Genomic DNA, 23,734 nt, shown 5'->3' with positions numbered 1-23,734 from the left:
GCAATGTTGGGAGATCACTTGCTTCTTGATGAGAAACAGTTTCTTCTTCCATGTTCTAGCTAACAGCTTTTCCTCCGTGCTGAGGGCAGGACTGCCATCTTTACCCCCTTCCAGATACTGGCTGAGGGTTTTCTGGTGGTAATGAGAGTCCCTCTACTTTTCAGGAGCTGTGTGTATTGCCTCTCCTAGGGTAGCCAAGGCAGGGCAGTGGCCAACAAAGTGACTGAGGGTGAAAGTTCAGTTCCTGGTTGGTTGATAGTTATACTTGTTTTCTCTGACTGATCAGAGTGCTCTGGTTTCTCTCCAGGGTGTTATACCCCTGGGAGGCTGCATTGTGGAGCCCAAGGAAGAGGCCAACATGCCTTACGCCATAAAGATCTCTCATGAAGACTTCCATGTAAGTACATTTCTTTTCTTCTGAACAGCTCCAAACACCACAGAACAGCTTAATGCTGATGAGCAGAGCTGGACTGGCAGTCTTTTCCCTCCCCTCCAAGGTATGCCTATCCTCCCTGGACAGACCATCCTGAGAGTAAGGGTGACTTACCATCCCAAGTCCCCTCAAGGCTCTGCTGCTGCTTTGACAACCAACAAGGAAACTTGCACTTTCTGACACCAGGGTTTACGATACTAGCAGACCAGTAGACAGATTCTCAGGAGCCCTAGAGCTCATGTTGTCCTATCAGTATTATTCCTGCTGTGACTGCTGTGTGCACACTTCCCAACATGTGGTTTGGCCTAGGTTGTACTTTCTCCTGTGTGATGCTTCTTGTGGAGGTGGAAGACTGTGGTGGGCTCTCCTCCCACCACAGCTACATCCAGTTCATGCCATGAGTGCACAGAGGTGCATAAGGCACCAGCCTCTCTAATCTGGGTTTTTTTCCCCTCCCCTCCCCTCTTCCAGGGTAACATTGTTCTAGCAGCCGAATCAGAGTTTGAGCAGGCTCAGTGGCTGGAGATGCTACAGGAGTCTGGAAAAGTGTAAGCTTCTTTCTATTCCTTATTTGCTTTGATCTGCTCTGTAGATGTGTAAAGGATAAAGAGGAAGAAGGCTGACTAGCAGGGCTATGGTGAGTCAGACAAGCTCCTCGAGAACTTCTGAGAACCCCTGAGAGCTTCATTTGCCTCCTGGACCCATCCTTTCTCTGAAGGGGAATGCTCCAAAACTGCAAAGCTGTCCACCTTGTTGTGCGGTGTGTGTGCGGTGTGTGTGCAGCATGGCTCTCTGCTCACCACCCCAGGCTGTCATCTGCCAAGTGCTGATACACTGATCCATCTGCCACCCCTCTCTCGTGCCTCAGAGAAGTGGCACCTGGGTCTGAAGGGGACCCCTCCTGATGCATTTTGTGTGGGAAGCAAGGTTTGCAGTCCTGACAGAAGTGGGCGTCAGACAACCTCTCCATATGAATTTGGGGTAAAGTAAGAGCAGAACAAGCAAGACATGAAGCTAGTGGGCAGCTGCTCCTGTGGCTCTATGTCCTGCTATGAGCAGGGGCCTCACCAGCACAGTACTGATCAATAACAGTAGTTGTAATGCAGTTGTGTCTCTGTGCATTCCTGTGGGGTGTGTGTTCCTTCTGCCCGCATCTGCGGGTGCTCAGGCCATGCAGCAGCAGGATTCGGCCTCTCAAAACAGTTTAATTGTGAAATGTGGAGGCCTAAATCCCAGGAGAGGCAGTGTTAACAAAGCATTTCCAGCCCACCTGCAGGGGTGAGAGGGTTTGGTTGCTGTATGCATTCAGTACTGGTTGACACTCTGCTGAGAATGCTGGACAGAGATTTGCAGTTTATTCGACTCCAGCTCTGCAGTTCCCCAGCACCAGGAGCCTGACAGTGCAATGAGCAGCTGTCCTGCAAAACCAGAGCAGGCTCCTTCTAAATCTCAGCAGATGCAGGAAGAGATAACACTTAAACAGGGATTTGACTTTCCCAAATGAGATACAGAGACTTCCTGGGTCTGTAGGGCAGAGCCTACCATTCAGTTATAAGGCTTAAAGCAATGAGCATTTTGCTCTGCCCTTCCTGGCTGCATTACAACATGTGTGGTCTCTTGTCACTGTAGGGAAAAAAGCTGTTTAACTTGTAATATCAGTGTGTGCATGTATGTGTACATGCTAAGGCAATATCTCCATTAATTTCAATGTTGTGGGGCTCAGAATGCCAATTTGTAATTAATGGGGAACCTAATGTTATGGTGGATCAAGCCCAGCTGCTCCCATACAGCAGACCACCTGCACCTAGTTGAAAATCCACCTGAGACACCTTTCCTCCCCTCTCTGCTTCTGTTCCTGCTTCAGAGAGTGGTGCAGCTCCTGTGCCAGTCTGCATGTAGCTGATGCATCTGCTGATGATAGCCTGCATGGGAAGAAAAGCACAGATTATGTGATTTAACAGGGTCAGGCTGGGGGCTAAACAGCAGTTCAGAAAGGCAAGCATGGGCCAATAAATTGATCTGCAGTGACTAGAAAAGCTAAAAGAATACAGTTGAATTATTCTAGGCGATCTGTTGTAATGTTCTTTTGTTCCTAGATGGAGGTTGTACTGCCGGTGGCACTGCAGCACTTAGCTGGGGTCATCCTGCTGTTTTCATTGTTATTTAAATCTGACCAAAATAAAACCAAACCCAACCCCAACAGAAAACCAAAAACAAACAACTTCTAAGAAAAAAAAAAGCCCAACCCCAAAACAAACTCCATAGACTGAGATATGGAAATAGGCGAAGCAGGAAAAACAAATCCAGGCTGGGAAGTACTCTCTGTCCTTGGTTTCAATTTTGTCCACTGCCTCCTTCCATCTGGGGTAGGTCATGTGTATGTGCCTGCACAACTGGTTATTACCCTTACCATCACAGTCTGCTTGGTTATCCCTTCAGTTCTTCTCTCCTTTCCAAGCCTCCTGCCCTGACAGGCAAATGGCTTATTCAGTGCAGAGGGAAACTGATGGTCTCCCCACACTTCCAAAGTGCAGTGGCTTGGACGTGTCACACCTGCCAGCTTGTGAAAGCTTTTTGGAAATGCATAAAGCCTTGAATCCCAGACTGCCAGGCTCTCTTCCCACCCAGAGGCCTTTGCTGCTGCCAGTGGGCGAGAGGGGCACACATAACCTCTCTCTGTCCACAGCAGCATTCCCTGAACTGGTAGAAAGTAAACTTGGTGGGCAATGCGGGAGAAAAAAAAGTAACAGAGTACTTATGTCCTGCAGACCATAAAGTCCTAAGTGTCTCAAAAAATTGGCTGTAGGTACTCCCAGGAAAGGTAAAATGTAGCCAAAGCTAAAGAGATACCCCAGTGCTGCAGAAGGACTGGAACAGACAGTGATTGAGATGTGCATGTGATGGAGACACTCTACAGCTTTGGGGTTGTTGTTTTTCTCATGCAGGGGCTTTCAACTTGTCCCATGAGCCTTCCTGGCCCTGTGCTTTTCAATACTTTAAGCAATATGTAGCCTTTTCTGATGAAAACTGACTTGGCAAGAAATACAAAATAAAAGAAGCCCTTGCTTGCCCCTCAGCTGAAGTCATAGCCTGGTACCTCCCTGTAGCTGAGGTTATGCCAGCACTGGTGCCACCATTTGGAGGGATAAAAGCTTAAATGCTACACAGTGATACCAGTGGTTGTAGTAACCTTTGAGTAACAGACAGGGAAATATCTTGTTAGTCTGGGGAAGGGAGGGAGCGCTGAAAAGGTGAGTCTATAAACAGACACCTTAAAGGCAAGAGATGTTTTGAAACACTCCATGTAACCATATGATAAACTCTGTCATTTCCCCCACTCCCATCTTGACCTGTTTGTTTCTCTGGGATCAGATTTGCCCTGTAACAGCAGATGTTAGTGAGAAAACACATTCACACCCACATGTTCTCACTCAAGATGAAGATGTCTACCTGTGGGCAAAACAGCACCTTTTAAATTAGTGTTCTAATTTCCTGTCTACTTTAGAAATAGCCTCATTAGCTGACAAACACATATATCTGCAAAGAGCTTGGGCTGCTGGAGCTGTGAGCTGCCTGGTCCCTGGGGTGGTGTGTGTTTAATCTATTTGTCTGGCTTTTAGAAGAGACAAAATACAGATTGCCTTGAAATAAGAGATTGTAGCATTTTGGAAACTGTTAATTTGGCAATTTCAAATTGTTCACAAAGAGGCCCTGTACAGTAAGCTTTACAGATATTTAATATTTAGAAGATCCCTTAGGATTTAACAAATATGGCAGAATTTCTGGGCAACAATTGCTGTTCCTGTATGCACATCTATATAAACAGACTGGAATTAATTTTATGCATGTTTTAATGTTACACATTTTATATATGCAGATTTTTTTCTTATGAAACATTAAGAGAAGGAAGCAGCAAACTCCATTTCTGGTTCTATTTTTGGTTTTTTTGTGTCCTTGTCCTTGGTGTTTAATATCTGTATTAAAGCCTAGCTTGTCAGCTCAATAAGTAATGTGTATCTGCTCCACAGGCCCTTTTTATAGCTTTGCTTCATAAAGTGTTGAAGAGACCTTGAGATCCTCTGGCCAGTGGTCCTACAATAACATAAGGAGCTCTTTGAATATGCCTGCTTCCTTTAACATTCCCTACTTGCCAGCATCTTGTCTGGCTTTTATCTCTGGTTCTCCATTGTCAGGAAAAAGCACTTGACTTCAGTGTAGGGCCAGACACCAAGTCCTAGTGGCTTACAACTTTAGCAGAGGAGGGGTTGATTGGTTCCAGGATGGATGATGGATACCAAAAAGACTAAAGGTACAAGGCCACGGGAAGGATTCAATAAGTGGTTGAAGTCTGAAGGGGAAGAGTGACTCTTAACAGCAAAATAATGGAAAGGCTGCAGAAGACAATGTTGCTGGCAGTGGAAAGTTACTAGAGATAACAGCTAAAATCTTGTTCTAAACTCTGTAATTTTAAGGGTTCCAGATATACCCTGTTGCAGTTGGAGGCTGTGGATGTGCTGGATTGGTCTGGAGAATCCTCAAAATTAAGCTCAGTATAGAAATCTCCAAAACACTGGAAAAAAACATTTGAATAGCTGTGAGGTGTTGACATACAGCCCATGTATTTTTTAAAAAAATATTACTGAATGCCAGAGGAATTTCTCCAATTAATTTGTGGAGAAAACTTTGAGAGAATCATGGTCACACCTGATGAGAGTCTGCATGTTTGAATTCCTTGGTAGTTTACTAGGCTGAGTCCCCTGTCCTAGTCTGTGGGACCCTCAGGTCTCTCACGTTGCCTGCTTTGTGTCTGCTCTCCCTAGGACCTGGAAGAATGCCCAGCTAGGAGAAGCCATGATCGAGAGCCTGGAAGCTCAAGGACTACAGCTGGCCAAGGAGAAGCAGGAATATTTAGGTAGGACACTCTGACTTTGAAAAACCATAAAGGCTAAGATAGAAATTTTGTTTTTCCTGGTGTTGTCAGTGTGGTCAAGCTAAGCAGATACAGCTTTTCTCTGGATGAAGCTTTTGAGTAGTCAGCAGCTGAAATTCAGGTCTGAAGGGAGGCAAAACATGCAAAAGTTAAGGTGGGATCTGGACATCTGTGTGGAGTGTGAAGGAGGAATATGCTCTGCCCAACATGCTGCAGTCTTCCATGGCTCATGTGTACCAACATTTCCTACCCCTGAGAGGTCTGGATGTGCTGGTTTCAGCTGCTCACAGGCAAACAGACAATACCTTTGTCTCCCTGAATCAGACAGGACTGATACTTCTGAGGTTGGTCACAGCTTTTCATACATGAGTTTTCTTCACCTAGCTGCCGATTTTTTGGTCTTACTCTACTTGAGTACTACTCTACTCTTTGTGTTTGCTCACACTGCTCACATTAGAAGTGGGAGCATTTACATACATTGTTTGAGGTATCTCATGGCAGTGGCTAATTTGTCAATGCTCTCTCTGTAGACACTGGAGAAAGAACAGTTACTCCAGATGAATGTAAAATAATTTAGGTACGAAGAGAGGCAGATATGTAATCCAATCCCCTGTTTAGGATCCAGCCTCTGCGTGGCCTGATACCTTGGATGCTCTGACTGCCTTGGGAGGTCCAGTTATCTCTTCCCCACATTGCCTATCGAATAGCTCTTCTAGCCCAGATGCCCCCTAAGTTACAGTATTCCCAAGGTCTAAGAGACCTTCTGACCTCAGGACTGTGAGTCACAAGTGTGGGCCCAGTGACTTATCTGGAGAGTTATCTGTTTTAAATTAGATAGCAGGAATTCGGGTGCTTCAGGTCAGTGATGCCTTGTGCAGGGGCTCGTGGTATCCTTATCATGAAGCCACTGGAGGAATCTTAAGGAGCTTTTTGTATTTCTGCATCCACACTGATCAGGGCTGATCTCAGGATATGGCCTCACATGTAACAGTGATCATAACTCAAGTATCAAGGCGTGTTTAATCTGTCCAGCTGAGCACCATTCACATGTGTGAGGTGATGGATGGGCTCGTACACGACACAGGCAGGGAGAAGTGGTTTCACAGCTGACAAAGGAATAACAGGGGATGCTGAGAGGAGGGCCTGAAGGGACAGAAACAGGAGGAAAATTAGAAACAGGGAAGTTTTGTCAAAACATTATTTTGCAACCACCAGAGCAAACTAAAGGGCTTAAAAGCCTAAAGAGGTCTTTAGTATGATAAATAAAAAGGTGGTGGAGGAATAGAGGAATACACATTCTATGGCAAACAGGAGATAAAAAATATAATATATATATTTCACTGGGTTCTTTGGTCCATGACAAGAACATTCAGAGCTGGTCAATTGTCACAGCTGGGTAGTTTCTTTTGACAAGAACTGTCTATTTCTATATAAGTGCTAAGGCTTCTGCCTCATTAGCCTTACCTTCAATGATCTGTGTCCATCCTACAGTTAAGCTTTGAGGTCAGGCACTGTTCCTGGAAGCAGGTCAAGGTTCTTTGGAGGAGCACTGCTCTGAGGAATTTCTTGAATCCACACTGAGTTACCATCCACCCTAGATCCACAGCTGGGGTCCAGGTTTCACAGTCAGACGTGGACTTTACAGAAGCCCATCAAGTGCAGGGTTTGGGTCCTCCCAGGAGGGGCAGAAGGAAGGTGGGACAGCCTCTGTGTAGTTAAAGTGCATCTATGCTGGGTCCTGGCCAGGAGGAAGAGGGACAATGTGTGGGAAAGGCAGTCAGCAGTGGTGCTCAGCAGAGCTTTGATAATGTAACACTATTTCTCTGGCACCAGGAGCCCTGCTCTGGGCAGGAGGCAGAGGTCTGCATTCCTCTTAGAAGTGGTAATCTGGGCAGTAGCAGTAACATTTTCAGGTCCTCAGTACCAGGGAAGCCAGTAGCAGCTCACTTACCTGACATGAGGAAGACAGAAGTGCTACAGCCAGCCTGCCCCAGCTCTTGTGGCTTCCAGGAGGCAGAGCTGAGAGCTGAACCCAAGGCTTGACCATGAGGAGCATTTCTGCCCAGGTTCCTGTAAGCATGGCTGAGAGCTGCCACAGCAGAGCCTCTGAGCTCGGAGCTAGCACAGCAGTGGTGTGCACCAGGCTGCAATGTGAGGAGCAGAGCACAGCCAGATACACACAAAGGAATAGGGAATGCTGCATTTTCAAGCTTCAAAAAGTTAGTGTTTCTTGTTTGTAAATATCCTGAGGATATAAAGTACTTTTCTCTGCGCTTGGACTTTTTTTTGTGTGCTTGCAGATAAACTAATGGAAGAAACAGAAGAGCTATGTCTGCAGAGGGAGCAAAAAGAGGTGAGTTCATCACAAACCAATTTCCTTCAACTGCCATGTGGCTGGGATGGGAAGTCTGGACTTGTTGATTTGAAGGCATGTCAGTGTTCAGGGAGTGAGGCTTGTGGATGCACAAGTTTCCAGACAGCCTCTGGGTCCTGTGGATGAAGAGAGGAATAAGACCTGTGCCATGAAATGGGTCATGGAGGTATACACCTGCTCCCTTTCACTGTTAATTTCCATGCAGCAGGTTTGTCATTTTGACTCCAGGAGGACCAGTGTGAAAAAGGAGGTTCACTCTCTTAATAAATTATAAAAAGTTTAATAAAAACAAAAAGACAATTAGGAGACAAAGAAAATAAAGCAAAGGGTTAAAATGGCCATGTGCTCTGGCGCATCGCCAGGAACACACACCTGATATCTTTGGAACACCCTTTTTATCCCCTCCTGCTGTGAGGGTTTAATGCATATTCAAACTTTTCTAAGAAGTGTTCTTCATGGTCACTCCCTGGTTCTGCCTTTTTAGAGCATGCTCTATATATTTTTATTTCTTCTGATCATCATTTTATTTGGGCTGGATTTCCTTTCTCTGCAAGCAGTCAGTGCTGATAACAGTCTGGGCTTCCTTGTCCTGCTGCTGATAACAGCTTGGGCCCCACTGTCTTTGCCCTCTGGGGTTATCTTGCTTTGTGCAGAGGGGCATAGCTCTAACGTTCAGAATTCTTCTACACCTAAAACTTGCTAACAAGAGAAAAAGTACAGACATAGCCAAAAAGCATATAACATAGAGTATTCATCCTAATACTTGTGAAAGCCAATATCACAACATGGACTTATAACACCAGGAAGGAAGATCAAATGAAATTCATTTGATTCACTGGATTGAATTGCACAATTTTTATTTGGCAGATTCAAGAAGATTGTGACAATTAAGATCCATCCCCACAGTTAGAAAGCAGGTAAACAAACATTGTTCTAGCATAGAGATACTGTTGTGAGAAACAAGGAGCACAAAAATCAGTGTGCTTTGTTCTTTGGACACAACAGAGATGGGGAGAATAAAAAATGCTGCACTAAGGAAAAATCAAGAGAGCACTCCCTTAGATGTGACTATTACACCTTAATTTACCTTAGAATAGAATGGGTTGGGTTGGAAGGGACCTTGAAGATCATCTTGTTCCAACCCCCCTATCATGGGCAGGGAGGATATCTTCCACTAGGCCAGGTTCCTTTATCAAGTTTATAATTGCTTTTCAAACTATTCCTAACTTATAATTGCTTAATATAATAAAAGTAGCACATCCTTATATTTACTGATCCAAATCTATACCAATTTTTATAGCACCACCACACAGCCATGGCAAGATAGCTGTGCACATGGATTGTCCTATTACTCTGTTGGAAGGTCTGCATGGACATGGACCAACCACCATGTCACAATATTGCAAAGTGCCTCATGCTCTTTTCCGGTTAATCCAAAATTACTGCCTCTCCCTAGAAAAAGATGGCAATAGTGACCAAGGCTTCTCAGGCCTGTGTTTTTCTTGCATACATTTCTGGAGAGCTGAAATCTAGAAGCGGCTTGGACACTTGCTTAGGGCTAAGCTCCTTTTGCCTTTGCAGAGAGACACCTTCCTCTGGTGAGGTAGCCTTGCTGCACAGCCCACAACCACAGGGACGGAAATGACCTTGTCTGAAGACCTTGGAAATCTCTGCTCTCCCAAAGCCATGCACAGTAACTCCATTGCCCACAAAGAGCAGATGGGGCTGGGTTAGTTTGAAGGAGTTTGGTGCTGTGAAGGATTGAATGCAGGGCTTGCTGAACTGTGGTTTGACTCTCTGGGAGTCTGAAGGCTTCAGAGCAGTGTGTTGGAGCTTGAGCAGAGCTTGAGCTGCATACCTGCACCATGGAACAAGAGTCTTACTATGAATTTATGCAGTGCCAGCACTGTTTTGTGACTGGCATGGGCCTGTAGCAGGAGTTCTGCACAGCAGCTATGGCTGCAAGGGGACCTGACCAGGAGAGGGACCCTTGTTGAGTTTTGGTCCTGTCTTTTTCCATCTGCACTAGGTCTCGGTGCAACTGCTTCCTCTAGACTGGGGGAAGAGACTCTTTCACTGTGTGAAGGACAGCTTGTGGTATTTGGTGCTCTCTGAGCACGGTTTTATCAGCACAAAGATAATGACAGGATGATTAAACTATGCAAAGCTGTAACTGAATGGTTTGTGCTTTCCTGCCCCAGTGGGGGTGAGAAGAAAGGCTGAGATGACAGAAATATCACACTTCAGGCACAGAAATTCTGGGGCTGCTGCATTCTGAGGCTGTCTGGCTTTCCTGTATCTGCACATATGGGTGCCTGAAAATGGTACATACAAATGAGTCCAGCATCCCCAGGGAGTTTTGGACTTTCTGTGTATATGTGGCTGAGCTGACCTGTGCAGGGAGCATGTCTGAGATTTCCAGGTGCTTGGTAACCTAGCTCGGACTTTTGGATGTCTGAAAATCCTCAGCCAACCTCAAATCCTTCTAATTGCCCCTGGACAAAAGTGTGGTGGAATCAGACATCCTGTAGCTCTACACTTGGGCTAAATGCCATGTTAAAAGTCACAGGTATTTTTAATATGGATGCCTCTCCTAACTTCTCTTTTGGAGCAGGAACTTGAGCGTCTGAACCAGATCCTGGAAGCAGAGAAGCAGCGTTTTGAAGAGGTGGTGCGGGAGCTGCGGCTGGAGCAGGAGGAGATCAGACGGTACAGCAGCAGGGCAGGAAAGGACACAACGCCCACACTGGGAAAAAGTGGTGGTGAATCAAAACAGTCTGTAAAATCCACCTATTTTGTGCATGTAGGAAGGGGATGCTGCATTGACCAAAACAGGAATGGTTGTGGGCTCTCTACCTGCATTTGCTGTTGGTTGTGACCAATAGAATACAGCTTAGCTTCGTTTTGCACTCAGCAATTCAATGTCAAAGTGCTGGGACACAAGCAACCCCCAGATTAGTTGGGGTAGCATGACAACGGACAGGTGCAAGAGAAGATTTCAGAGAGGCACTTAGTTCAATTGACTGAGCAGCTGTGTGGGGTCCAGACACCTGGATCTGGTTTTCCTCCATCAGCTGAATGACAATGGATGTTGGTTGCCTCACCAAGATTAATTTTGTAATTTTTAAAGTTAACTATGCAAAATATGAGCAGCAAATGTACTTAGACAGAGAAGGATCCAAGTGCTTTGCTCTGAGTGTTGAAAGGGCATTTTTTGTTATTGCTCTTTATATTTTTTTCTTTTTTTTCTCCCTAAGTAACATCTCAGAAAAGCCAGTGTGGTTTTACAAACCATTTTTGTTCTCATAGGCTCTGCTTGGATGTGATTGCCCTGCCTGAGCTCTTTGAGTTGCAGCCATGGCTCTGCCCTTGCTGGAGAAGCACAGTGAAGTTGGGTTGGGTTTGATGATTAGGAGGCACAGTGTAGTTCCTGGACATGTGTCCAAGGCAGGGTGTGATGCTTCCTGGCAAACTCCTGGCTCTCCAGGACTGGCTGTACCAACTGATGGCTGCAGGTCCTGCTCCAGGAGACCCACAGCCCGCACAGCTGGGCACGGTCTCTGGGGCTATTGTTCCCCTGCAATAGCTGTCACCCTTTTTGCTTCTTTAGGGAGCTGGAGCTCACAGCCCGCTCCCTTAAAGGAGTGGAGGAAGAAAAGAAAGAGTTGCGAAGCCTGACACAGTCCTTACAGAACACCCTAGAGGTGAGTGACCACTCTTCCACTCTTCCCCTCTGAGTGACAGCATTTTGGCCTGAAAGTAATGTTATCCCATGGAATGAGTCCAGCATCTGCTAATGCCAGAGCTGAAGTGGTGTACAGATGAACAGGTTCATTTGGTAGTTGATAGGAACACCAAATTCCCTTGAAGAAAAGGATGAGAAATGACACAAAGCACTACTGAGCCAAGATTTTCTCAGCAGTACCAGGTAGTATGGTGGTAGGACAATAACCATAATAGTTGTGGTTTAGGAAGCTTAGGTAGGGAAGAGTAGGGAGAGAATTTTCACCAGATGGGTAGGCAGGCAGTTGGAAAGGCTGAGGAACCTTCATTGTGGACTGTTTTCAGACTGTAAAGAGCCACAGCTGACCATATCCTGCTGTGCTGACAGGCTGGCTCTGAACAGCAGGCTGGACAAGAGCCTACTGGAAGGTCCTTTCCAGCCAACATAACTGCAAGTCTGTGATGAGCTTTTTTTTTTTCTTGACTGCACCTCCCTACCTTCTGGTGGAATTTGAAGCAGCATAGGGGTGTTCTTTGTTCACAGAAAGGAGCATGATTCCCAAGGAAATCATGTACCACATGGGAATCTAGGAAACAGAGTCTCGATGTATTAAAATCTTTCCTTAATGGTGGATTTGTGGAAAGTGTCTTTTCTAAATGTATATTGTTTGTGAAATTTCCACAGAGTTGGCATTCTGAAGCTGCAAGGTCATCTCTAATGTTTGTGTCAGATCCTGCATGTTTGTCCAAACATCTCTCGCTTTGAGATTTTCTCCTTGCCCACAGTTATGAAAAAAAGAACTGGAAAGTTATGGAAGCCTAATTGCACACTGAACCCTTAGAGGCAAACAGCATGATGTGTCCTATTGCCTGCAGTTAGAAGCCCCACAGAGGGGGCACTTCCCGTTCCCACTAAGGAGCAGGGAAGGCAGGGAAGCACAAGGTTCCAGTCCCTGGGCTGTCCTTACTAGCATATCACATCAAAGGGCCCTGCTGGTTCACCCTTTGTGGCAAAGGCTATGGTGGAGGCTTGCTCCCTGTGAAGCAGGTATGAAATGAAACCCAAATTTTGTTATTCCTGTGTTTAACCAGGATGAGGCATGTGGATGTAAGGATGGAGGCACTCAGTCAGGAAGGACCAGGCAGGAACACGAGCAGAAATGTTAGACTTGGCTGATACTCACAATCTCTGTCCTTCTTCAAGGAGCTCTCCCTGGAAAAACAACAAATGCTGGAGATGCTGGAAGAAAATGAGAGCCAGATCCCACCTTCAACCAGCCCCAGCAAAGAGCAAAGCCCCATCTGGGGTCTGCACTGCAGCCTGCGACAGATTGAAGAGAAGATGCAGCAACTTCTGCAGGAGAAACTCTTGGCAGAGAAAAGGTGAAGTGGGGAAAGAGGACTCTTCTGCTCAGGCTTAGTGGTGCCAAATGAAGTGAGTGTCTGCTGGCTTGCTTTTTTGGTTGCCAGCACCAGACAAGTCTGGAAGTTTGTCTGGTTCCAGTGGCAGGAGTTCAGGTCACAAACCCTTCAAAGGAGACAGAGTGAGGCAGGGCAGCTCCCAGTTGGGCCTGCTCCTTTCAAACCAGGCCTTAGGCATGTGAAGGTGCTCATGGCCTGTCCATAAGGAGTGTTTGGTGCTCCTGGGCCTCATCTGGGAGTTGAGAGTGTTCTATTCAAGAGCTGTCCACCTGGCTTTCTCCAGCAATGCCTGTGTCATTGGAATGGAGCACACAGTGCTCCTGTTAGCATATCTTTGCTCTGGGCAGTCGGAGTTGAGCATGCAGCATCATGATACTGAGCTCCTTTTCTTCCTGTGAGTTGTGTGGGGGTGGGAATGGTCATCTCTCTTTGCTGTGCCATGCACCAGGATGAAGGAGAATGAGGAGCGGTCTCGAGCACTGGAGGAGGAGCGGGAGTTTTACTCTTCCCAGTCGCAAGCGCTGCAGAACTCGCTCTCGGAGCTGACTGCAGAGAAACAGCAGGCAGAGAGAGACCTCAAGGTATCCCCTGCATATGTCACATATTGCTGTCCCTGGGCTCAGAGTGCTTCCATTTTCTCTTTCAGTTCATCCAAGCCAAACTCTTGGTTTTATTTAGTTTTCATACTGTGGTCATAAATCTTCATTAGCTGTGCTTCATATTGCCAGGTGTATCCTGGCCTGCATCCAAAGCCGAGTGGCAGGCAGGGTGAGGGAGGTGATTCTGTCCCTGTGCTCCACTCTGGTGAGACCCCACCTGCAGTGCTGCATCCAGCTCTGGAAGGACATGGACCTGTTGGAGTGAGCCCAGAGGAGGACCACCAAGGTGCTCAGAGGGCTGGAGCACCTCTCCTGTGAAGACAGGCTGAAAGACCTGGGGCTGTTTGGCCTAGGGAAGAGAAGGCTCTGAGAAGGAAACCTTATTGTACTTCCAGTGCCTAAAGGTGTCTACAAGAGAGCTGGAGAGGGAATTTTTACACGGACATGTAGTCATAGGACAGGTGGGATTGACTTCAAACTGAAAGAGGAGAGGTTTAGATTAGGTATTAGAATGAAATTCTTTATTGTGAGGGTGGTGAGGCATTGAAACAATGCTCAGAGAAGCTGTGGATATTCCATCCCTGGAAGTGTTCAGGACTGGGTTGGATGGAGCTCTGAGAAACCTGTCTAGTGAAAATTATCCCTTCCCATGGCTGAGGGGTTGGAATGAGATGATTTTTTTTAGGTCTCTTCCTACCCAAGGCACTATGATATAGTAACATATGAAATTGCCATCTTGCCACCAAATTACTATCTTTGTAGTACTACTATTTATTTTTGTATCCTGAAACCTGATTAATGCATTAAGTATAAGTCTTTTAATTTGCTACTGTGAAAGCATAATCTATAGATAGAGGGAAGAAAAAAAAAAGTAAAAGAGGGCACAACCTCTTTTGTGTAGACACAACCAAGGATAAAGATGATTTCAAAGAAATGCTAATATGGATGTTGCAGAACTGAGTAGACATCTTCCCTCCTCACTTGTGCTTAGAAAATCAACCTTAAGACTTTTAAATCTTCAGTAAACTCTGCAAGAACTTGGCTTCAAAAGCAGAGGAATTCAGCTGAGGGATCAGCTCTCCTTTGTAACAGACAATACATTAATCTGGTAAAAGGCAACTGGACAAAGTATGGTATTTTATTTAAATCTAAATAATGTAAAGGTTATGTTAATAATTGGCTGTTTGGCACTCAACCTCCTTATATAAGTATTTTGTCAAAAAAAAACCCTGAGTTACTATTTTCCCTGCACCTCCAGTATTTTCTTATCCTGTAACCTTCTACTTGGCCAGACTAAAGCTAAGTTGACCAAACTGTGTAGTCTTTCTCATTTGCTAAACTAGTACTGTGTTTCTAACTTCTCTTGTGTTTTGCTTCTGAAACTAAGCACTGTACATCCCTTTGTGGGAACTGACTTCCTTTATCTCAAGTCTGTCTCAGCTGGATTGATGTCCTTCTGTTCCTGCTCAGCTGCAAGTACTTGCATTAGCACAAATTCATGTGTTGAAATACCATCTCTGATTCCATATGGTTTATGGAATGGGAGGAAAACTGTGAAAAATGAAGTCAGAGTAAAGGAGAATTACTATAATAGTCTGGACTTGAAATTCTGTCTGAAGACACAAGCAACAACTTTATGCTGCCTTGTAACATTTCTAAGGACTTCCATCACTGTTATCTTTTCATTTTCATCCATGGCAAGTCCCTCACAGACCTTGTGAGTTACCAGGATGTTTACTGAGAAAGAAGCTGGTTTTCAGCAATTCTTGTTTTCTTCCTCAGGCTGAAGTGAAGGTTCGCATGGATCTGGAGAAGAGACTGAGAGAAGCTGAGGAAGCATTGCAGAGCTTGGAGCAAGGCTTAAATTCTCTGAATTGCAACAAGGAGAAAGAGAAGAAGATGAAAGCAGATGTCAGTAACTTGAGAAGTAAGTTAGTCATCCATCCTCTCTACTGATGAGCAAACTCAAGAGAGGAAGTATTTCTACCTATCTTCCTAGACACAAAAAACGGTTCCAAAGTAGCAAAGCTGCACATAAATGTGGTCTCCCAACTTCTTGTACCCCCACCACACCTCCCCTTTGAGGAGCCATAATGTGCTATGCAAGTAGTTGGTGTTTTGCTCTCAAAGGAGGTTGAAATTATTCCAGCCTCTCAAAGGAGCACGGAATTATTCCAGCCTTCTCTGTTGGGTGGAAGGCAAACCTAGAGATGAGCAAATGCTTTCCAAAATGTCAAACAGGGAAGCCGTGGCAGAGCTATAAAAACTGACTACTGGCTGGGTCTGAGTTATAAGGAGTCCTCTGATTCCCCTTAAGGCTTTATTTCTCAGCCTTAGTTACAGAAATATCACCAGTTCAAGGAGGCCCGTGGTTGCTGTAGCAACATGCTGGTGACCCAGAAGGTGGAATTTGGATCTTTACTCAGAGCTGAATCACAGCATCAGCCCAGCACTGCAGTGCATGGGTCAGGTGTAAGACTGGTGTTCTTCACAGGTTATCCCTGCTTCTTTGCCCTTTTTTTGGTTTGTTTGGGTTGGGTCTCTTGGAGGACATTACCCCCTGGCATTTGTCTGGATTCAGGCTTGGGAACTGCCATTAGCAGCTTCAGTTGAGTGAAATCTTGCTTGTTTTCCATGCTCAAGTTATAGTGCAGGGAGAAGCGTTTGTGAAGATGCTGTGTCTGTACAAAGCTTCATTTCAGTGAAAGGTGGATGTACTGGGCCAATACAGAAAAGTCAAAAACTCCTGCGGTATTCCGAGCACTGTTAGGTAAATAGGGATAAATAAATGTATAAATAGTTTTATATCTAGTCACATACTAATAATTTATATTTAAATAAAACAAGTACTATTCAGTTGTTTCTGCGTAAGATTTCTAAAGGGAGTAAAACAGGCATGGTTCTGACCTCCATTCCACTGGCTCAGAGCCATGGTAAGAAAACAGAGCTGAAGTGGATGTGTTGAGCTCAGCATTCAAGTAGAGCTTCACAGGGCATAAGTGAGTAACTGGTACTGAATGTCTCCTGATATTTCCAACCTTAGGTTTGAGGGGATGTTTTCTTCAAAGGAGTAAAAATGTACTGATGACCAGAGCACCAGAGAAAATAAAGGATGTTTCCTGTAACATTATTCCCAGCACAGGTTGCCTTAGTCCTTCCAAGTGGTTTCTGCAGCTCTGCCCTGCCCTTTATAGAAGAGTTTGGGCACATTGGCACACGATACCTTTGAACAGCAAAGGACCAACAACAGGCAAGACAGCAAGACTGGAATGGACTAGTGCTCAGACCAAAAGAGGGGAAATGAGCCAGGAAAAGCAGATCAAGACAGAATAACATCAGAGTTTGGACACGGGGCTTTTCTTAGAGCTCATAATATATGTAACTATGTGCTATTATTTGCTGTGCTGTTAAGAAATCCCTTACCATGTGTGGCCTGGACATGTGTGCCTGTGCTGGTGTTGCCAACATCTTTCTTTCCCAGTTAGACCTGACTGGTTTTAGAAGTCCTTCAAAGAAAGTACGATGAGCAAGGCTTTAGAGTTGAGAAGTTTTAACACAGTATCAAAGGCTTTTGGCAGTTGAATCATGAGCAATTGTGAAAACTACTGATGTGGAATGGAAGGCTGCAGTTCTTTCTAAATTTGAGAATGCATTTGTTGGGAACTGGAGATTTTTGTCCCTTTGAAAAGGAACATTTGAAAATGTTCTTTCTGATGACATTCTGAAGCTTTATGGATTGTTCAGGAAGGTCATCATTCTCTGGCTCAGCCCATCAACGAGTGCAGTCCCTTGTGACTGGTTCATTGCTTGGAGTGTCAGTCCCATCACTGTTACATTGGTGTTCTCTCCCCAGAGTTCTTTGAAGAGTGCATCCGCAACGCTGAGCTGGAGGCCAAGATGCCTGTGATCATGAAGAACTCTGTGTACATCCACAAGGCTGCCACTCGCCGCATAAAGAGCTGCCGCTTCCGCTGCCGGAGAACCAGCGCTTCATGGAACGACAGTAGGTATCGGGCAGCCTTCTGCTTCACATCCTGCAGGAGCAGATATGGGGCTGGCAGAGCAAGTAAAGTCTGCAGATGTTCTTTGTATTTCATGTTCCTCAGCTGTAGAATGGAGCCACAGTGCTACCTGAGGCTTCCCTTCCCAGAGAGCAGGCACTGAGCCTGTGCACTTATTGCCCTTTACTTCATATATGTTGAAAGCTAAACTTCTGTGATGGTCCTGGGTCCCTAAAGAAAATATGCTTTAAATATGACTTCATCAGAATGCCTAATCACAGACTGAGTTAGGCTCAGTCATGTTGGTCACATGGCTGGTGAGCTCTAGTTGAAGCTTTATCTTCAGTTTGTGTCCCTGATGGAGAGTGCTTACATTTCTATGCTGTTCTTATTTCAGTGAAACAGTCGCAGTCCTTCATCTTCTCGCATGCAGAAGCTGAAAACATTGAGGAGCTGAAAGAAGCAGCCAAAAGACTGAGCCGGGACCAGCGCTTTAGGAAAACCATCTATCAAATCATGAGGTCACAAAAGGATTCTGCTGCAGGGGACAAAAAGTGACTCTTCTTGGGAGGGGGCTGCTGAGATCAACCTGCCATTCCGCTCTGCAAAAGTTACAGCCTTGGGCACTAGGCCCAGAAGGGAGATGTGGTATTTGGTGGGGAAGGTGGGAGAGAGTTGTGTGTAGGCAATCCCTTCAGTTTTTGGCTTTGCTTTAGTTTGAGTGCTCCCTGCAGCCTGGCAGACCTTCTCTGCTGATCACTCCAGACCTGTTTGCTTCAGCTGCTTAAATTCAGCCGTGTTTTGCCAAGATGCCACAGTTGGTATAAAAGTGAACCAGAGACCGTAGCTTAGGAAGTGTCTCTCCTTTCCTTCCCTGTGTAGTCTGTCTGCCAAACACAAGTGCTTCTGAGGAAGCCTTTAGCAGCCTATGTCCCAGCTAGTGTAATCTCCTCAGCTGAGCACAGCTCACCCTGTTCTGCCTGATCCCCTTTAGGAGATGGCTCGCTGCACATCCTCAGTCAATCAGCACTTTGGTGGGGCACGTTTCCTGAAGGCTGCAGCAGTCCCAGCCTCCCGAGCATAGGCAAAAGTATCAAACACAGGGCCAAACTTTTTGTCTTGATGCTACATCATTTCAAGCAAACAGCAACAACACAAGGTGAAGACAACAGGGGGATGCTGTGGATTTGGGTCCAAGGAGGATCAAGTACAGAGAAAAGCTTATAGGCAACTCAACGGCATCGATGCAAGCTTGAGAGAGGGTTCTGTTGTGTTCATGGTGGGCAGAACATTCCAGGGCCACCTATGCACATTTTTTGCACTGGGATGTCTAGCTGTGTCAGAACAGGGGAATATGTGCAAGGAAAGGTGGTAGCTATTGGCTATCTATTCCTCAGTGTGAAGAAGCCTTTGTCTCAGTTTTGATGGCTTCCTCAATACCTCTGTAAAATGATTTTGAGGGCAGGAGGGTGAGGACTGTCCAGCAACAAAACCCATTACCACTTCAGGCAGGCTGTCAGGGCTGTGGAAGAGGAGTACAGGAGAGGAGTCACTTTGTTGTGGAGCCCCTTGCAGCCTCTCCCACCTATTTTAAGGAAGAAGTTGGCTAATAATTACCTGTGCTGTAGAAAAAGCACTGCCTGGTGCATACAGAGCACAGGATAAGCACATTCTGTTTTCTCCTGCATATTAATTGGGAAATAAAGAAAGAGACAATACAAAGGTGAATAAAGTTAGCAGCAGAAATACGGCTAGGGGGTGGTAAAGTGCAGATTTACTGTACCTTTCATGGCATCAGGACCCCTGGGTATTTTGTATGTCCAGTGACACACAGATAGTTGCTTTGCTACTGTCCCATTCAGACTGTGGCAGTGTCCGCTCACAGCCTTTGGCTTCTGGCCACCTACATAATTCCCTACCAACTGAGTGTTGTTCCTAGGGAGAAGTCAAAAATGAGGCTGGGAAGCAAACCTTGGCTTACCAGCCAGAGGAGAGGGGTTAATGCTGGGTGGAGGAGCATCCTGTGATGGAGTGATCCTCCTGGATGGAATCCCTGTAGTGTGACCAGAGGAAAAGCTTTGAAAGCACAGCCTGTACTTCCCATTTCAGTCAGTTGCTGACTAGTATCCTTCTGCCAGGCATTTGGGAGGGTTAATCCAATCAGAAGATCCATCTCTGAAGGCTGATATTTTTGTGATAACAGGTGATATGGTAGGAGAAGATAGTTTCCATCCTTCCTTAGCATACCAAATCCTTCTGTGGTTTACCTACTTGTGTTTATATGCTAGAAAGCCACAAATGAATTCTTGCTCCTACAAGGCTGAAGGGCTGTGATAAAACAATACAGAAATTATTTTTTTTTTCCTTTATGCTGTTTCCAAACCATCTCTAGCTATTTTCCAGTTACAAGGTCTCTATTAGGTGATGCTGGAAGGGACAGAATAGAGGTTAGCTAGGGAATGCATCTGTAATGCAGGCAGTTAGGAAAATCACCCTGTGGCCTGTGAACACAGCATTTTTGTTCTATTACCATCAAAGCCACAATATCTGACTCTTCAAAAGTATTGTATGCAGGAGGTAGCCACATCAGGTCTTCCTTTACTGTTCATATTGACAGCAATAAGTAAATAAAAGTTATGCTGACACTAGAATGAATTCCTGTGTGTTCTTGATGCACTGTCACCAAAATTATGTTAAATTGTCTTTGCAGGAGTTCAAACAAATCATTGTGACACTCTCATTTACTTCCAGGGCAGTTCCTCTGCTTCACTGAGTTGTTGAGTTACATACTTAACATCACCTCTCAGAAGGACTGGCTGTATGTAAAAGCTTTCACCCTTGCTATCCACTTCCACTTTTGAATTGTGTATAAAGTTAAAGCAGAATGTATCACATCTGAAGTAGAAAGCTCCCACTTGCTTACCTGCAGTCAGTGAAGAGCTCTCTGTGTAACCAGCGAGATGTGCCCTGAGCCACCTGTGAGGAGGTGCTTTCCATCAGTCATTCCCTGCTGCACAGGAATCTACTACCCTGTAATCTCCCTGGCAGAGTCAGCACAGAGCTGTCTGTGCACCACAGCATCTTAATTAAGTGACTGTCTCCTTCCAAAGGACACAGAAATTACTGATTTCAATGTTCTGTGCGTATTTTTAACGCAATGCAGTAACCGGAAGATGGCTTAGGGAGCAACTCAGCTCTGTTCAAATAACCACCACCGGTAATCCTAGATTGCTTTCTTCTGCTGAGAAAACTGGGAATGAGGTAATAACTTCCTCCAATGAGAGAAGTTCACTTTTTCTCTTGTGTCTGAGGATAGAAGAAAATATAGGATGGTTTACACTTTTAGATTTCACTTCAGGAGTTGCAGAAGAGCTAGACTGGCCCTGAAAAGCCTGTGGCAATTCTTCACCATCTCCACCTTCTTGGTAACACCTGGGAACTTCCTTTCCCTCTGAAGGCATTCCTTGTTGTTCCTGTCAGAAACACTGTCAAATGTGAAGCCTGCTGATTCTCCTCTGCATTGTCTTGGGTACTTTTTCACAGTGTGAAGGATGGCTCCTGTTAAAGGTTCAGTTAACAGATTTAAGGGTTAATGTCATCCTTCCTGTAAGATGCACAGGCTGTTTCATTCCCCAGTAGAAGAAGAGTGGTTCCTGGTGAAGTGCCTGCTCCCCCAAGGCTTTGCTTGCTCTTGCACAGAAGTAAATGTCAGAGAAAGGAAGGCAGTCCAAGCCCTGCTGCCCCCAGTCTGTGCTGCTTCTAAAGCAGAGAAAGTGGATAAGAAATGGAAATTGCCCTTGGGGTCAGAAGTCAGTAATAAAGGATAAATGGTTGCTGGTGTGTGTTGTGCATTGCTATGTGTGGCACTCAAGTGACATAGCCTAGTAGCATTTTCAGCAACAAAGTATGGGGTTTTTTTAGCTCCAGATAGGAGGCGGGCTTTCTGCTTAGGACTCAGTGTAATATTAGTGTATCTCTATGGAAATAAGATGATAGATTTCCATAGGAATAGTCTGTTTTGAATCTTTTCAGTGCAGTCACTTTTTGTGGTTATTAGAGGGACAGAAGCTGGCTCATGTTGTATTTGGTAAAGAGAGGTTTGCTCCCAGGAAAGTGGCCCATGCTCTGAAAGTCTTGTCCAGGGCAGGGGCTTGCCTAGACACTTGGTGCACCTTGGTGCTAGTGTCCCTGTGAAGGATGCATTAATTCTGGCATCTTCTTCCTCATGCACAAGGACAACTCTGCAGTTTTTCACCCAGTCTGTGTACAGTTTTTATCCACCTAGTCCAAGCATGGCTTTGAATGGGTGAAATGACCAAGCCAGAGGAATTGTTATAGTGAGTCACCTGAGAGCTGGGTCTGCGGTGGCCTGTTGTGGTGACAGTCACCATGAGTTCAGCCACTATGTGAGGCTTGTTAAACAACCTGCAGTGCATTTCTGTGCACTAAGATAACGTCCCTTGTTCTGTGTTAAGTAACACTTCTTACTGTAAGCTTAACTCTATAGCCAAAATGCAGACAGATCCAACTGAATTTTCAGTCAGGTCTGTGAGTCCTTCCTGCTCTCTGCAGGATACACTGTAGTGCTTGAACCAACATATACAGATTCTGGGGGTTTTTCCAGTGTTGGCAGATCTGGCACTTGAGAGGAAGAAAAATTATAAATGCCATTTTGTGGGGGTAACAAAGGCACCTTTTGCTAACTCAGAGGTGTTGCAATAAATAACTCAGCAGGGTCATGTGCTTTTATTTTGCTGTATCCTGAAAAGTGCAAACTTTGCATTTCTTAAAATACTAAGTGAACTCTGCTTACCCTTGAGTTCTTCTTGACTGCACCCCTGCCTCAGACCTCTCTGTGGAAATCACCCAAGAGTGGTGGAATATGTCCTCTCCTAGAGCTGCTCTTCTAATTGGTTTCCTCATCATTAATTCTGGGGTGGGAGAGAGCTCCCTGTTCTTCCACACATCAGTGGCTGCCCACAGGGGATGCAGCCCCTGCCTCTGCAACATGAGGAAAAAAGGTTCTGTTTTTTGTTGTGGGGGTTTTAATCTAAGTTATGCAAAAGAGGAATTAATATTTTTGACATCTCCATGTTAATAAGGGGGTTTGAAAACAAGCTGTTTGTGGTGGGTGTGAGAAAACTGACTCCCTGCAACAGAATTAGGCCCTGTTCAAAAGAGATTCTGGTGCTCAGCCTTGATGGAGTAAGGCTGGAGGCTTGTGTCAGTCACTGCTGAAAGCACAGCCATGACCAGGGCGATAGCATGTTCAGCAGAACTCTGTCTTTGGGGAAATTAACAGAGCATTCAAGGTCCCTGCGTGGCAGAGATGGGCTGTGCTTTTAGGTGCACTAATCTTACCAGCAATAAAAACAACACGGCAAGAAGGTGAGATTGCTGTGGCTTTTGTAGCAAAGTAGAGGAGCAGGCTTTTAATGCAAAGATTGCCAGAGAGTGATTGGATCGTAACTTGCTTGGGAGTAGCCACTGTTTTAATTTCTCCTTTCCTTCCCTGATTTTGCCAAAGGCACAGCACATGCTTGTTGTGGGCAAGAGGAAGGTGAGGAGGCTTCAAGAGGCAGGAGATTGAAAGGTAGGAGTGCAGCAGGTGTGACTAAAAGCTGGAGCACTGTCAATAGTCAGCACATCAAAAACAAAGTGTGTGCTATGGCAAGCACATTTCAATAACCTGAAGACAGCTGTCTGATTTCCCAGCAAGCAAAAAGCTTACTGAATCCAACCAAGGAGTCCAGCCCCAAGTGCTCAGAGAAAAGGAGTCTGCAGCTAAGGCCCTTCTTCCCTCTCCCCAGTTGGCGTGAGGCATGCCCTGTGATGCAGGAATATGATCCCTGTGATTCAGGGATATCCTTACAGTTATTCTTTTTGGGTATCTGTGTTTACACAGAAGCTGCTCAGGGGAGCTGAAAAGGTGCTGGAAAAGTTTTGGGTATCTAAACACGGGCTGGAAGAGATTGGAAAATCCTGTAACTCTCAAAGGATTTGTATGTTCAGAGACTCCTCTAGCCTGGAGCAGCAGCCCTCTAGATCTCTCTCTGATCAAGTGTGTCGTACTTCAGAGCGATGCTGCAACCCATGAAGGGATGTGGGGAATGTCAGTGAAGGCTGCTTTTCTTTCTGCTTCTTCTTCTTCTCCTAAATTTCTCTTGCAGTGATTTCCTCCTTACTCAAATACAGATCAAGTGTGGTTTAATGTGAAACTTTTTTTAGATTAAGAGAAAGAATGTGCAGGCA

The 23,734-nt window shown here is 45.4% G+C and overlaps 1 protein-coding gene and 1 long non-coding RNA gene across 2 annotated transcripts in view; one reads left to right on the top strand and one right to left on the bottom strand.

The window, feature by feature from the left end:
• PLEKHD1 (pleckstrin homology and coiled-coil domain containing D1) overlaps positions 1-20,133 on the top strand; it is a 29,809-nt gene extending 9,676 nt beyond the window's left edge. Inside the window, exons 3-13 of the mRNA XM_015630465.3 lie at positions 308-397; positions 905-981; positions 5,254-5,345; positions 7,664-7,716; positions 10,352-10,446; positions 11,348-11,441; positions 12,665-12,843; positions 13,331-13,463; positions 15,264-15,408; positions 17,335-17,484; positions 17,880-20,133. Of these exons, the coding sequence (XP_015485951.1) occupies positions 308-397; positions 905-981; positions 5,254-5,345; positions 7,664-7,716; positions 10,352-10,446; positions 11,348-11,441; positions 12,665-12,843; positions 13,331-13,463; positions 15,264-15,408; positions 17,335-17,484; positions 17,880-18,040 (1,269 nt within the window). The 3' untranslated portion in view covers positions 18,041-20,133. The remainder of the gene's footprint in view (positions 1-307; positions 398-904; positions 982-5,253; positions 5,346-7,663; positions 7,717-10,351; positions 10,447-11,347; positions 11,442-12,664; positions 12,844-13,330; positions 13,464-15,263; positions 15,409-17,334; positions 17,485-17,879) is intronic.
• LOC107205714 lies at positions 6,095-7,581 on the bottom strand. Its single transcript, XR_001522091.3, has 3 exons — positions 7,315-7,581; positions 6,828-7,101; positions 6,095-6,506 (listed from the first exon to the last, which is right to left on the bottom strand). It is a non-coding gene; the product is annotated as an uncharacterized LOC107205714 (long non-coding RNA).
• Positions 20,134-23,734: the final 3,601 nt, after the last annotated feature.

This window comes from Parus major, chromosome 5 (genome assembly GCF_001522545.3).
Source record: "Parus major isolate Abel chromosome 5, Parus_major1.1, whole genome shotgun sequence".
In the NCBI taxonomy this organism is placed as follows: domain Eukaryota; kingdom Metazoa; phylum Chordata; class Aves; order Passeriformes; family Paridae; genus Parus; species Parus major.
The sequence above is the reverse complement of the archived record's forward strand: the minus strand, read 5'-3'. Positions and strand labels throughout refer to the sequence as shown.